The 16,308-nt window shown below is 44.7% G+C and overlaps 1 protein-coding gene across 8 annotated transcripts in view; it reads right to left on the reverse strand.

Moving 5' to 3' along the window:
• EML6 (EMAP like 6) overlaps window positions 1–16,308 on the reverse strand; it is a 160,360-nt gene that overhangs the window by 86,252 nt on the left and 57,800 nt on the right. For 6 of the 8 annotated variants that reach the window (XR_014166234.1, XR_014166235.1, XM_081903624.1 and 3 more), the window contains exons 6-8: window positions 14,270–14,455; window positions 13,079–13,214; window positions 3,811–4,012 (exon numbers count right to left, since the gene is read on the reverse strand). Coding sequence is in view for 5 of the 8 variants with exons in the window: in XM_081903624.1 (XP_081759750.1) it covers window positions 3,811–4,012; window positions 13,079–13,214; window positions 14,270–14,455 (524 nt within the window). In the remaining 3 variants the exon portion in view is untranslated. Of the gene's footprint in view, window positions 1–3,810; window positions 4,013–13,078; window positions 13,215–14,269; window positions 14,482–16,308 lie in introns of those variants that run through there. The other 2 variants (XM_081903625.1, XM_081903626.1) reach the window with 2 other exon arrangements.

The raw sequence follows: 16,308 nt of genomic DNA on the forward strand, positions 1-16,308 counted from the left end.
AATGGGATGGTTTTGCTGGATGCAACCTATGCTGATGGAGAACAGTGAATGTACTGTTATGTACTGAGTTGAATAGGATCCAAAATGCAGCAGTCTGATTGGTCCTGGAACAATAGGATCCAAAATGCAGCAGTCTGATTGGTCCTAGAGCAATGCAGCAGTATGATTGGTCCACAGGAGCCACCCAATCCAGCTCCAGGTGGAAGTGAATCCACAACCTGATTGGTTTACAGGAGAATCCTGGAATTAGCCAATCACGTGCAGCCCAATAAAGTGACCAATAAATTTAAAAATAAATAAAATGACGGTGGGGCTTACCCGATTGGCAACAATATATTTTTAACAAGATGTGATGATGGGGGCCATGTAAAAAGTAAAAGTACTGCTGGGACAGAGCAGCAGGAGTTCACCCCGTTGCGTGGATTCGAACTGCTGACCTTCTGATCAGCAAGCTGCAGAGGCTCAGTGGTTTATACCATAGCGCCACCCGCTTCCAATTGGGGGTCATGTATACACAACAGTAACTTAATGACTCCAGCGAAACAAAGCAGAACTATGGTCTGTCTCCAGATTGAGTCTTCCAGAACCAACAGAGGGCCTTCTCGGTAGTGGCGCCCGCCCTATGGAACGCCCTCCCATCAGATGTCAAAGAGATAAACAACTACCTGACATTTAGAAGACATCTGAAGGCAGCCCTGCTCAGGGAAGTTTTTAATGTGTGACATTTTAATGTATTTTTAATCTTTGTTGGAAGCCGCCCAGAGTGGCTGGGGAAACCCAGCCAGATGGACGGGGTACAAATAACAAATTATTATTATTATTATTATTATTATTATTATTATTATTATTATTATCCACATTACACCAAACCCCCCGGAACATTGCACCTGGAACGCTGGCAGCTGCTTATGCCAAGTTAAGGCTATTTGTCCACCTAGCCCAGTGTTATCTGCTCTTATATTGGGTCAGTGGCTGCGTAGGGTTTGCAGGAAAAAATATTTTCCCTTGCCTGCTACCTAATCGTGTTAAATGGAAATGCCAGGAACTTAATGTGGGCCCTTCTGCATGCAGAGCATGTGCTCAGCCACCCAGCTATGTTCTACCCCCAGTACACTGACAAATCTTTCCACCAGGAGCGAACACCGGTTTCTGCTAAAGTAAAAAATAAAATAAAAATGCAATATGCAAATGATGCCACAAAGCATCTGCAAGGCATGAATCAGAAAATCACAGATATTTCAACATGTTCAGCACATCAAGAATAGTTAGTATCAGCTGCTCAGAATGGTAAAAATGAGAGGGAAAGACCCGTCTCCTAGGAAACTGGCTTCCTCGGCTTTTCCCGTGAATTACAGAATTACCCTGACATCAAACTGAAGCGATACAGGAATGTACTAAGTCAACCAGGGAGATCAAGTTTAATGCGGGAGATCGTCGAAAGGGTTTGGTTTCATTAGGAGGGGAAAGCATGGCAGACTTTGACAAATGTGACCCTGCCCTTATATTAACAACTATGCTCAAGACCAGGCACCCCAACCTGTGGCCCTCCAGATGTTTTGGCCTACAACTCCCATGATCCCTAGCTAGCAGGACCAGTGGTCAGGGATGATGGGAACTGTAGTCCAAAACATCTGGAGGGCCGAAGATTGGGGATGCCTGCTCAAGACAGTTTCTTCAGATCAACCGTCTGAAAACGCGAGGAATATAGGAGAAGGAGAAAGGTTCCACATTTAAATGTTTATAAAAATTAGGAAGGGGCATAGGTAGCTGCCTTTTAACAAGTCAGACTACTAGTCCATCTTGTTCAATGTTGTCTGACTGGCGGTGGCTGTCCAGGGTTTCACACAGGGGTCTCTCTCAGCCCTAATGTCACAGAGCGTGCTGGTCAGTAAATCACACAGTTCCAAGTTTATTAGCAAAAACACAATCTTCACAGACTTGGCAGTAGTGATCAGGTGGGATTGCTATGAGGAATTATAACAAATATAGAGTAAGCCATCTGTGTCAGCAATGAAAGCATTGCGTTGACTGGGTTTAAACTATTTTGATATGATTCTTGATCAGTCCACACCTCTGCATCCCTGTTCCATTTCTCTTTCTTGACCAGTCACTTACACTGCCAGTTGCCCAGGCAGGCATCCTGGGTCATCAAAGACTGTGGGCAGTTTCTTTGATGTAGCTTTTCTGATATGTTAATCTTAGGATGTTAATCTTAGGGCCAGGAAACAGGTTTCACATAAAGGTGATAATGATTGCTGTCCTCCTGGCCATCCTTCTTATCATATACATTGTTTGTTTATGACCTCAGAGGTTGCCAAATAACTCCCTTGTAGTTCTGTTTTGTTTACCCCAGAAATATGTGTGCTTAGTTTTGTTAGTTTAACTTTGTCCCCATGTGGGGTTTGTTGAAATGCTCAGAAGAAATCTGATTGGTTCTTACGAACACTCTGTAAAAAGTTCTTTTGTGAATAAAACGACCTGGGCCGAGGGGTGGAGACGGCGAGATTATTATACGCACCCTTCCCAGAGTCCTGCTGGTTCAAGCCTCTGTGTGTATTCTTATTAATCAGAGTTCAATCCTTCCTTTACTTTGTGAACGCCTCATTGGCTGAGTGTCAGGTCTAATGAGCCCAGCAGCAGCGTTCTCTGTGGGTCTTACTCCATGAAATCAGTTGCTGAGACTAAATGTCCCCGGCTCAACAGAGCTGTTTTTGTGTTGTCCTGTGAACCGCCCTGAGGCCTGCAGGTATACGGCAGCATACAAATGAAGAAGTCGTTGTCTCCTCCTTTCCAGGGCTTTCCCCAAACAATTGGAGACTGTGCATGTGTGCAGCTATTCTCTCCTCTGCCCCTTTCATGCCTCTTCTGGGTCAGGGAGACAAGGGGGGAGGGGAGACACAGATCCATGCTCTTTTCTAAGCAGAAAGTTGCCAAAAGCTAAGACTGCTTGAAATCTAGCAGCTGCTCACACTTCTCAGAAAGTCTGCTTCAGCTTGCTTTGGAAGCTCTGTAATTCACTTGTCGAAAACCCTGACTTCTGCAATCCTTAACCAGTCCAAAGAATTGTGTTTTCTTGGAACTACTCCAGCTTATTCTATCAGACACCTGGCCACTGAGTTCATTTACTGGAAATTTATGCTGGCTGCTGCATCCCCCCCCCCGCACTCAAAAAATGGGTTACTTAGCAACCACCTCACCAGTAAATTAAGGATCTCATAAGCTTTACTGGTGTTTCGGAACAATTAATGCTTGAGCCTTCCTCTGAGAAAAAATTAGCAGAACAGGAATAGTTTTCAGAGCCATAATTCAGTGGTGAAGCATCTGCTTTGACTGCACATCCTGTTTCATGATGCATGTTTGAGTGTGTGCAAACAGAAACCTCTGGCTTTTACAGGGCTTGGCGCATACATTGCTCTACAGTGGTACCTCAGGTTAAGTACTTAATTTGTTCCGGAGGTCTGTACTTAACCTGAAACTGTTCTTAACCTGAAGCACCACTTTAGCTAATGGGGCCTCCTGCTGCTACCACGCCGCCGGAGCCCGATTTCTGTTCTCATCCTGAAGCAAAGTTCTTAACCTGAAGCACTATTTCTGGGTTAGCGGAGTCTGTAACCTGAAGCGTATGTAACCTGAAGCGTATGTAACCTGAGGTACCACTGTACTTACTTTGAGTCTCTGGCCCCACTCCCCACTGGTGTGTCCCTCCGTGGGATGTTTACCAACAAGGAAATGCCCCCATCCCCATTTTAAAGCATGGCAGCTCCCCAGAATGTATGTGGCGACAGTCCATAGGCCATCTTCTTGCCTTACCTCACGGATCGATCGTCGCTGCCGGTAACAACTAACGGTTTCTTGGGATGCACCGCCAGGGCCCAGAGCTCTCCTTCGCAGTGACCTTGCATTATGAGCATGGGCTTGTCTCTTTCTCTCACGATGACCTCAAATATTTCGCTGTCCTGCGTCCCTGCTAAAAGCCGGTCTGCTTTCCAGCACACGCTTCGGATGGACAAACCTGAGAGAGGACAGAATAGCCTTAGAATGACGACGGCGGATTACAGGTGAGGATATTAATAGATAAGATGTTAACTTGTTTTTATATGCAACAACAGCAGCAAGAGTATTGTTAGTGCAGAAACGGAAGCTAGAAGAAATTCTGACGGAAGAAGAATGGCAGACAAAATTAATGGACTACGCAGAATTGGATAAGATGACAGGAAGGATTCGAAACCTGCGGGACCAGAGATTCACAGAAGAGTGGAAGAAATATACAAACTATTTGAAGAGCAACTATAATCAACAAATGATGCTGGTTGGACTACAAGAAGTTTTGTAAGGAGAAGGAGAAATAAATGAAACAGTGCAAAATAGAGAAAGATTAGAGATATTCATTATGAGATTTAAATGTAATAGTGAAAGTAAGAAATGTATATTAAGTGATTAGACTGGAAAATTTTCAGATGTGATTGATGGAAGTCAAAAAAGATTGTATAAGATGTAAAAGTATGTTTAATTATTGTTGAAAACGATATGTTAAAAAACTAATACTGCATATATATATATATATATATATATATATATATTTGCTTTCGTAGATTTTCACGGGTACAGGAATGCAGGTTTTGGTGTCCTCGGGTGTCTTCCCGTGTAAAAGTTGGGGTGTCTAGGCGACGTTTCGACGAGGTCTCACTCGTCATCTTCAGGCTGGTGCTTTCGGCTTCTTGTTACTGGAACAGAGCAGGATCTCAGTGTTTGAGTTCCTATAAATACTGTTGAGGGGGTGTGGTGTATAGCCTCCAATGTTCTGGGCAGAGAGGAAGTTCCCAGGCTAGTGGGAGGCTATACACCACACCCCCTCAACAGTATTTATAGGAACTCAAACACTGAGATCCTGCTCTGTTCCAGTAACAAGAAGCCGAAAGCACCAGCCTGAAGATGACGAGTGAGACCTCGTCGAAACGTCGCCTAGACACCCCAACTTTTACACGGGAAGACACCCGAGGACACCAAAACCTGCATATATATATATATATATATATATATATATATATATAGAATGACGATGGCTGGCTATCAGTCTGTTTATATGGCATATAGAATCATAGAGTTGAAAGGGACTCTCTGGCCCACAGTCGTCCCAGGGTGGGCTCAAACCACCAACCTTCTGGTCAACAGCAAGACACACTGATCCATTGTGACATGATCCAGTAAAAGTTAAGCCCTTATGTTAGGGTTGCCTCAAACTCAGGATGAAAGGGGAAAACATGCTGAAGGCACACTTGGCAAACCCTCACCGTGATCAACTCCCACCTAGAAACCTATGTCCCCACTGTGGAAGAACATGGAGATCCAGAATTGCCCTCCACAGTCACAGACTCACTGTTAAGACCGTGTTCATAGAAGACAATCTTACTTGACTACAAGTGATCGCCAAAGAAGATTCTGAAGAGCCTATAAGAGCATGTTATGACGACTCTCATTTTAAATACCTCTACTATATGTAAGCTATAGAAGCTGTGATATATTGCTGAGGATGGGCAGGAGAAGAGAAGATGAAAGCAAGTCTTCAACCACCAGTTATGCCTATGTCTCATCCAGAAAGTATAGCCAGAGATATTTGACAAATTAAAAAAATCCACCCGGACAGAAATTTTACCCCGGAAAAAAAGATGTGTCCTGGAAAAAGAGGACATGTGGCAACCCTACTTAAGTTGCACTGTTTCCTGTGAGTGTTCAAAATGTGCACTGAAAGCAGGGTGACTTAAAAGCACTCAGCCCTGGTTAACTTCTGCCTGAAGTGCCAGTGCTCCTTCAGCTGGTATTCAGTGCAGCTCACAACACTACAAGGAATAAGAATACAGGTAACTAGCAGCTTATGTGAGGTTTTGGTTAATGGGAGTCCATGCATAATAATGTAAAGCCACTTGTTTCCTGCTTGTCTCATGATTTCTAGGCACGGGTCTGAGAAGTCTTCTGTTTGCCCCACTGCTTTACCCCCAGGGAAACCCTCTCTTTAGTGCTGAATCGGAGCAAACATCCATCCATGGAAAATCTGATGGACATTTGCTCTGATCCAGCAGTAAATAAGAGAGTTCTCCTGTGGGGATGCAGCAGGGCAAATGGTAGCATGGACAAGCTCACAGCTGCCAAGTCCAGAGCTGTCTATCAAAGATGAAAGGCAGCTCACCTGGGGCTTGTTAAGGCCTGTCTGCCAGGGTCTGCAAAAAACAGGGCCCAGGAGGCCAGGAAATACCAATATGCCATTGGTGTGCTACATATCTCTCCATGGACTGCAATGTGGAAAGACCTCTTTCAGATGCTGATTTTCTGATTCGGCACACACACATTTTTTAAGGAACCTGCTGACACCTGTTCACAAAACATCATTCTTTCCATTCTTCAGCGCGTGTAGTAGCCAAAGGTTAATTTATGTAAATGTGCACGCCGTTCTTTATTAAGCACTCTTAATTGAGAGGTATTTTATCTGATACGAATCAGATATCAGTCCTTTTCTCTCTCCAGTTTACCATCACTGACTATGTTAACAAAGTGCATATGGATGAGCACTACAGAACAGTTAATTCTCGCTGCTGGCAGGCTTGCAATCTGTTTCATCAGATAAAGCTCTCTTCTACTGAACAGTAAGCAGATGTGCCCTGCTTCCAAAAATACGAGAACAAAACTGACTTTAATCTCATTCTTCGATCAAACTACAGGTTTGCTATGTTTCATGGGGATTAAGTCACTACATGGCATGGTCTAATATTAATTCCTGGTTCAGACTCTGAAAAATCTTTCACATATGAAGAGCCTGGCTAGTTCAGCCTAAGGGCCTAATTCAGCCCAGCATCCTGCTTCTATAACAGCCAACCAGATGCTTACAGGAAGCCCACAAGCTGGACATGAATGCAAGACCTGTCTCCCATTCCTCAAGCAAGGCATGAAGGTTCCAGCTTTCTCTCGTTGACCCAGAATTATGTCCTCAGATTGTTTTCGGGGGGGGGGGGTTCACTCCCTCTAAAGATTGTTAGGATATAGTTCAGAAAGGACTCATTCAGGTGTCCTACATGCCAGGAAACGAAACGAAATTCCTGCAGATCTGTTGTCTAAGGCTGTTAACAGAGAACACCTTAAGGTTTATGTACAGAGGTTGCAAGTGGGTTGAACCACAGGTACTACAGGTTACACGGAAAGGGGGAGGATGTTAGGATATAGTTCCGTTCCACCTTAAAAGGGTACAGGCAGGACTGTTGTGTGTCACATGCCTGTTTACTTCCAGCACAGATCTGCTGGGAACTTCCGTTTGTATATAGCTTTTGTATTGCTCTTTTGCTGGAGACGAAAGGAAGCAGACATGTTTTCCTTTGTTCCTGAACTATGCTGAATAAAATGCCTGTAAATACTGCTTACACATATTTCTGTCCGCCTCTTCTGCTGCAAAGAGTTCTTATCTCTGCTGGTTTGCATGCTCAGAGTCTCTAAAGGTATCTGAGGCTTGAGTCGCAGTTTTGATGCTGTTCCGAGAACCGGAGTATTGCCCGGCTGCCGGCTGGAGCCAGCTGGGGGTCTGCCAATTGCCCCCGACTCCCGGCAGCATCCCAGCAAGATGTGGTCTCACAACTCAGAACTGATCCTGGACACTACCTCTGTGAAGGTACCAGACACACTTCTGTATAGACAGAGTTTCCCAACGTTAGTGGCAGCCCCTGTTCTGGGTCACCACCCGACTGAACTTCCAAGGGTGGGAGAATTACCACGAGGGCCTTCCCTGCTGATCTTAATACCCAAGAGCTTCTGCACTCTCAGATGTTTAGAGCCGAAGGTGTTTAGGGCTTTAAACACTAGTGTGAAGTTCTTAAACTGCACCTGGAAACGAACAGGCAGCCAAAGCAGTTGGAAGAGAAGTTACATGAGTTCTAAACCTAACCCTAGTCAATAATCTGGCCACTGCATTTGAACCAGTTTAAGTTGCCAAGTTGTCTTCAGGAGTAGTCACACTTAAAGCTCATGAAGCATCTTGGTCAAGTCATTTCTGCGCAAAAGCGGCTATATACCTGGCAAATCAGAGGGGGCTGGAAACAGGAACTCCTCACCACTGCTTTGCCCTCCAGTGACAATGCTAGATGCTGGAGTATCCGCAAAATATGAAGCAGCTTCTTCTAAGAGAGTGCAACCCTGACCAGAACAGGCTATCTCCAAACCTCCTGGGCTTGAGAACTTGGAACACAAAACTTTTCCGGTGTTTTCAGGACATTTGCATAGGCACTTAACTTACACAGACATTCCCGCCGGAGCGGGACCTATTCACCTACTTGCACTTTTTGTGCTTCTGAACTGCTAGGTTGGCAGGAGCTAGGACCAAGCAAAGGGAGCTCACCCCGTCGCGGGGATTCAAACCACCGACCTTCTGATCGGCAAGTCCTAGGCTCTGTGGTTTAACCCTATAAAGTGGTATAAATAAATAAAGCCTGCTGGATGTTGTTTGCACCTCCCAAACCTCACATGTGCATGTCCAAAGGGAGCACATGATTCCCCCCTCCATGGATACAAAAGGAGCCAAAGTGCATCTGCACAATTCTCTGCAAGTGGAATTCTGTCTCAATGAGCCAATTAGTATTAATAGTTTATACCTCTACATCTGTGTGCTGCAATTTTCTTTGCCCTTGTGTGCTTCTCTCCAAATGTTCTCTACTCAGAATCAATGGCTAATAAATGACATTAATTTGATGAACCCCTAATGAGATCCCCCCCCTTTAAGCTAAAAAGATTTTAACTTCCTTCAAGGATGGAATGCGTTCTAGACCCCCTGTGAGAAACTGACATGCCTTTACAAGCAGCACATTAGGGGTAAATGGCATTTATAAATAAATGATGGCATCCTACTGCTGCCCATCATTCTGAAGGGAAGATTTTTTGCCCCTCCATAATTGTGGTGACCGTCGCTCTCCTGACAATTGTAAAAGTATACAGTCATACCTCGGGATAAATACGCTTCGGGTTGAGCGCTTTCAGGTTGCACTCCGCGGCGACCCAGAAGTAACGGAGCACGTTACTTACGGGTTTCGCCGCTCGCGCATGTGCAGACGGTAAAAATGACGTCGCGTGCATGCGCGGAAGCTGCGAAACACGACCCGCGCAGACACGTCTTACGTTATGTTCAGGAAGCGAATGGGGCTCCGAAACGGAACCCGTTCGCATCCCAAGGTACCACTGTTTATGGAAACTGGAATTGCTCTAAAACAAAAGGATAGTCCACATGTTTTTATGTGATTCTTACCCTAGAAATTAGCTTTGTCATTCCCCACTCTCTCATTCTCTCTCATACAACCACATATATAAACACAGGTATATATGTGGAGACACACACACACACACACACACACACACACACGTGTTTGTGTAGGAATAAAATACATTGCATCACTCTTCCTGAAACATTTTCTGCACCCACCCCTATGAGCTATACCCCAAATGTGCTTGGTTTTCCTCAGCTAAACTGATTCAGCCGGGCTTTAAGACCTGGAGTTACTGGGAATTAACAAAGTTTTCTTCCTTAGATAAGGGCTGGAAAGAAGCTGGAAAATATATTATCTGTTACACTGCTTTTGACCTTCAGACAAAATAACGGTTGTAGGAATCTTTTGCAATGTTTCAAAGCACAACACAACATCCTCACTCTGTCCATGCCAACAAATATATATTTTAATAAATCTGGGCTGAGTTCAAGTGACTCATCCAAATTTACTATGGGGCGTTTCTTATTGATACATTCATAGGTTCCTTGAAACACCACAGGAATGACCAGGTCAGCTTCTTCTGAGAAAAAGCACCCACACACCCATTTATTCAAACATAACCTTATATAGGCACTTATGCAATATTCAACTGTCTACAGATCCTGCAGAATTTGCTTATTACCTAAAGAACAAGCCTTATTTTGAAAAACAAAAACAAACAGATGATGAAAATGCCCCTCTGATTCCAAATATATTCATCTGAGTCTGTCTTCTTAGCAGCGGCGAAGCAAGCCAATAGGGTGCCTGGGGTGGCATGCGTGCCCTGTGCCCAAGGGATGGGGCCAACCAGGGAAGAAAAGCTCTGTGGGGCCTCCGAGGATTCTGCCTGCCTCCTCCCACTCAGCCACCCTACAGCTGAGGGGGAGGCAGTGGGTGGACCGTTTGGGCACCGCAGAGCCTGCGCTCGCCTAAGCCACCATGTCTCTCCCAGGAGAGACGCGTGGCTTGGGCGCACTGCAGGCACTGGAGTGAATGCCGCCAGGCATTCTGTCACCCCCCTCAGTGGTGACACCCAGGGCATACCACCCCCACCGCACCCCCTTCCTCCGCCCCTGCTTCTTAGGTCAATTAATTAGTTGGAGGTTCTCGAGAAAATGGTTTCCTCGCTTAGGTCTCTGGGTGAAAGCTGGCCTTTGTGAGAAGAGGATACTGCTGGGGAGACGGGGGCATCTGGCAGGACCCTAGCTGGCTCCAGACGATCACCAGTCTCCTGTGGAACAGCATCAGTCGGTCAGTGACACGAGCCTCAGATACGTTCCGAGACCCGTGCACACTCTGTCAGCAGAGTGTATAAATCATCCACAACGGAAGAGGAAGACAGAGCATATTTACAGCATTTATTCAGCGTAGTTTGGGAACAAAGGAAAACATGACTGCTTGCCTTCGTGTCCAGCAAAACAGCCATAATACAAAAGCAACATACAGAAGTTCCCAGCAGACTGTGCTGGGAGTAAACAGTCATGTGATACACAAACATCATGTTGTTGTTTAGTCGTGTCCGACTCTTCGTGACCCCATGGACCAGAGCACGCCAGGCACTCCTGTCTTCCACTGCCTCCCCCAGTTTGGTCAGACTCATGTTTGTAGCTTTGAGAACACTGTCCAAACATCATGCCTATACCCTTTTAAGGTGGAATGGAACCATATCCTAACAGATACATTAGAGTAACTAGGATGAGATCATTGGGTTGAAGCACCTGTGTTATCTTGTGCTACGGTGCTTCAAAGCCAGAGACTAACTAGAAAGTGATCTCAGCTGTGTGGGAGCACACATATATTCAAGTGCTAGACGATTCTAGATTGCACACCTGATTTGCTTAGGGGATTCGCCCCACTTGCAATGCATTGTACTATGAAGCTAGCTTGCTATTGTCCCTCAATCTCCATTTCATCTCTGCTGTGTCTCCATGTTGCCTTCTGTGCTTTTGTACCTATTTCTTTGCACCACCCGAGAGATCCTATTGTCTGTGACTTCTGAAATCTCTGTTACGTGGAATGTATAGAAGGATAAGGGTTAGGAAGATAGCTTTTGTAACTTTATTCTGATTTGTGATTCCCAGCTATATCTCTTAATTGGCTGTGGCTATTTTTATCTCCATCATTTTGAGGTCCTCTTACACGCCGAGTACACAGGTGCTTCAACCTCGGAGAAATGTCAGTGCCCATTTCTATGGATTTACTGCTGTTAACACTGATGAAGCTCAAACTGTGTCTGCAAAGGAGGTCCTGCAGAGAAGTTATCCGGAGAAATAATTTAAAGGACAAACCACTAACTACAAAAATACAATGGCATAAATAGCATCGAAATCACTATTTATAGAAGCATAAATGGGGCCACATTGCCATCATACAGGAGGCGAGTGACACTAAAACAAATGAATGGAGAAGATCTCTAGCATTTTCAGGTAGCAGGGGCAAGAAAATCTTTGTGTGTGTGACAGTACAATGGTATTCTAGGAAGCTATTAGGAAAGAATTTTATGCCAAGCATAATTTCGCACACATATTTCTAGGAAGGTTCACTTCATTGAGATACGTGGGACTTACAACGTAAAAACCTCTCTGGATCAGACTGAGATCCATCCAGTCAAGGGTCCTGTTTCCAGCTGGATCCTTTCAGGGTACCCACAGCTTAGAGCATCTTCACATGAGCACCTCAGTCTGCAACAATTGCTAGAAAAGAAGCCACTAGCCAGTGCTAGTCAAGTTGCTCACTAGGAGCTATCCATGGTCCTGCAACTTCTGTCCAGCCTTGACTCCTTTTCTGTGGGATCCAGGACTGGACCAGAATATGACATCATATCCCATAATACTCCCACACATAGCATTGCTAGATGCAATCACGCAGAGTGCTGCTGCTGCTAAGTATTGTCCTGCACTGCCACAAGGTAATCCCACGAGGGGTTGCCAACCGTGGAGGAGACTCTACAAGAGAGCAGCTTTCTCTGGACCCCCTCAAAACTGAAGTTGGCCCAGAAATACTGAGCTTGGTGGACAAATATTCTGACCTGCTATACGGCAGCTTCCTACATTGTCTGTTAAGGAAGTTTGAGTATCAGAGTAACACACACACATCGCAATCTGCAATCCAGATGCTATGCCCATTCATTTTGCCACCTCCAATTATTTTGTAGTACCACCCAACATGGGACGCAGGTGGCGCTGTGGGTTAAAGCCTCAGCGCCTAGGGCTTGCCGATCGAAAGGTCGGCGGTTCGAATCCCCGCGGCGCTCCCGTTGTTCGGTCCCAGCGCCTGCCAACCTAGCAGTTCGAAAGCACCCTCGGGTGCAAGTAGATAAATAGGGACCGCTTTCTAGCGGGAAGGTAAACGGTGTTTCCGTGTGCAGCTCTGGCTTGCCAGAGCAGCGATGTCACACTGGCCACGTGACCCGGAAGTGTCTTCGGACAGCACTGGCCCCTGGCCTCTTGAGTGAGATGGGCGCACAACCCCAGAGTCTGGCAAGACTGGCCCGTACGGGCAGGGGTACCTTTACCTTTACTTTACCACCCAACATGAAACGAAGGAATTGGTTGTGCTTCACTTGGGGAAGAGGTAGTGCCGTAAGCTACAATTGTGGGGAAAAAGGCAAAATCCGAAGGGCAGATGTGCTAACTCTTGTACGTATTCCACTGCCTCCTCAGGATCACAGCAATAATGATTAAATTCAAACTCGGAGGAAGAGAAAAAGAACAAAAATATTCATGTTTTGTATTGCATTAAATGCATGACAAATAATTTCATAGAATCATAGAAACATAGAGTTGGGTAAAAAGTATTTTCATTACCTTTATAGCCTTGTTCATTTTCCCTGAGATCAATTTTAGTTATTGGCTTAAAAACAGTGTCCCACAGTCGAATGCAGCCATCTCTCCCACCGGTGGCAAAACCTTCTTCACATGCATACATGCTAAAAATGCCAGCCTGCGAATGAACAACATACATACTTGAACTGGATTTTTAACAAAAGGCGTTTCAAAGCCCAAACCTGTTTGTAAGGGCTTAAATGTCATCACACTTAGGTTGGCTTCACATCAGCTTGTTTTTCCTATGAAACTCCCATTGTTCATATAAACCCAATGATTTGATGATTCCACCATATATCAGGGGTCAGAGGTAGAACCTTTCCCTAAGTGAGGGAGCGAAAAATCACATTTATCATGTGATGGTCGCCAAGTGAACACCTCCCTTAGCATGATTTATAAGTCAGGACCTCCGCACAGAAAACCTAACTTCTTTTTTCATTAACAAACAACAACCTCATCCAGGGTTTGCCACCATGGGACCGCCAGATATTGCTAGGTTCCTACTCCCAAAGGTCCCAGTCTTCCTGACCAATGGTGAGCTGGATGATGGGTGATGGAAGTTGCTGGACTGAAGCACTCCCAAGTCATGGTTTGTGGTCAGGAAGTGGCGTGATGCTCTCTGTGTAGCTTCTCACTTGCTGCATTTCCTGGCAAAATCCTATAACATATGTGGCAACCTGCTCCTGAAAATTTTGGAGAAGTTTCACACACACAAAAGCAGTTGGAAATGTGCCTCTTTTCACAGGGGAGAAAGCTTTTGAGAACCAGAGGCAAAGGTAGGATTTCAGCACAGTCTTAATTCAGAATATAAAACCTACTGGATTAATGTAGAAGAAGAAGAGTTTGGATTTGATATCCCGCTTTATCACTACCCAAAGGAGTCTCAAAGTGCCTAACATTCTCCTTTCCCTTCCTCCCCCACAACAAACACTGTGAGGTGAGTGGGGCTGAGAGACTTCAGAGAAGTGTGACTGGCCCAAGGTCACCCAGCAGCTGCATGTGGAGGAGCGGAGACGCGAACCCAGTTCACCAGATTACGAGACTACCGCTCTTAACCACTACACCACACTGGCTCTCCTTCCCGAAGGGCCTCTGTGGTGCTTCAGAGCGAATTCAGGGAAGACGCTTCGTTGTTTTCACAAAACAGAACCGAGAAAGTAGAAGGCAACTTACACCATGAGCTCCTTGAATCGTGCGGGCTAAGGTGAGCCCTTTCCAGACGTAGATGTCTCCGTTTAAAGCACCGGAGTATGTGACATCATCTTTTGCGCAGGACAAACAGAGGATAGTTTGCAAGTCTCCTGTTTTACCAAATATTCCTCTTTTGGCCGTCAAGGCATTTCCGCAAAGCGTCCAAAACTACAACGCAAAGTACAAAAAGGAGTCTGCGAGACTCGTGATCTGAGAGCATCCTAAAGGCAGAACATATCTCCACGTTGCTTGAGAACCTAGCAAGAGGACCCAGTTGCTTCCGCTTACTTTAGGCCGTGCATTTATGTGAATTATCAGGGTGGCCTACATGCATAAGGCACTCTGGGAGCCCATTCAGTTGAAGTGTGGGGTTTTAAAAATGCTTTGAACAAATAAACCCATTAAAATACATAAAAAAACACACACGAAAACAAATATTAACAAAACATGCAGGAGGAGCATAAAATCACATGGTAGAGATAAAAATCAGATTTAGACAATGGTGAAAGCAATAATAAATAAGTAATTAACAGGAACCACACAGAGCTAAAGGGAAAAAAAATTATGGAAGGGTATGAAAGTGAAGGATAAATCCATTATTTTAACTGCTCCATTGCTTCACGGCCCTATCATGTATCACCTGTCTTAATGTTAGTGGATCAGTAAATGTTAAGGACACACCTGCATCTGGTGACCTTTGCATGATTTCTATCGGCATTTGGAATCTTCTCTTTTTGCCTCTGCTCACAATCTCAGAGCTCAAGAAAAGTCTCCCCCCAAGAAGAAACTGAGCAAAACAGAGTCTTCATTTTGCTAGTAGCCCATCTCCCCAACTTTGTTCTCTGTTAACAACCCATCTCTCCGGTGATCTTTTGAACACAGCAAGCTGAGTCCAGCTATTAAGAGTCAGACTTCCAGTTTAACTCTCTAAGCATTGATTAAATTCTAATACAGTGGTACCTCTGGTTAAGTACTTAATTTGTTCCAGAGATCCATTCTTAACCTGAAACTGTTCTTAACCTGAAGCACCACTTTAGCTAATGGGGCCTCCTGCTGCCGCTGCACCACCGGAGCACGATTTCTGTTCTCATCCTGAAGCAAAGTTCTTAACCTGAAGCACTATTTCTGGGTTAGCGGAGTCTGTAACCTGAAGTGTATGTAACCTGAAGCGTATGTAACCTGAGGTACCACTGTACTTACTAAATCAAGGGATTATGGATGTTTTGCACCCACAAACTCAAAACAATAATAATAGTAGAAGAGGCCAGGTTTGGGTGTCGTCATGTACAAACAAACAATCAAACAAACAAACAATCAAACAAACTTGTTCTTAAGTTTGCCAATGTTTTGAGAACATAATATCAATAAAATCTATTTTTATGTTAAAATGGAGTCATTCTGAACTCTGCCATTAACTGCATTTCCACAAAGGACTTTAAGGGGGTCTTCCTTTGCAGGCTGATACAGTTAAAATAAACTAAAAAGGGTTTGCATGGGTTAAAAAATTTCTTTCACCAAATGTGAATGATAATTCCTCCAGATAACAGCATCTCTAATATCAGAGAGCTTCAAAAGCAATTTACGTATAGCCCTGCCAGATTGGATAACTGATTGCCTTCAGACAATATTAGTAAATTCTGGCATGCCGTTGTTTGTTTGGCTTGAATGATGATTGCTTGGGTTAATCAGAACATCGATTTTACAGATCCCAGGTGCCAAAATAATAAAAGCGGATGCTCAGCTTCCTGTAGAGAACAACAAACAGCAATTCTTCTCCTTAGCAATCTGAACACAGTGCCATGTTAGAGGTGCAAGACTCTTGGCAGAAAATAATCATTCTGGTCCTCACACACATTTAATTGAAAATTCCATTTTACTTAAAATTATATCCTTCCTTACATGTAATAATTAGTAAAGTAAAGGTAAAGGTAAAGGTAAAGGGAGCCCTGACCATTAGGTCCAGTCGTGGCCGACTCTGGAGTTGTGGTGCTCATCTCGCTTTATTGGCTGAGGGAGCCGGC

This window comes from Podarcis melisellensis, assembly GCF_964234715.1.
Source record: "Podarcis melisellensis genome assembly, chromosome: 3".
Taxonomy (NCBI): Eukaryota; Metazoa; Chordata; class Lepidosauria; order Squamata; family Lacertidae; genus Podarcis; species Podarcis melisellensis.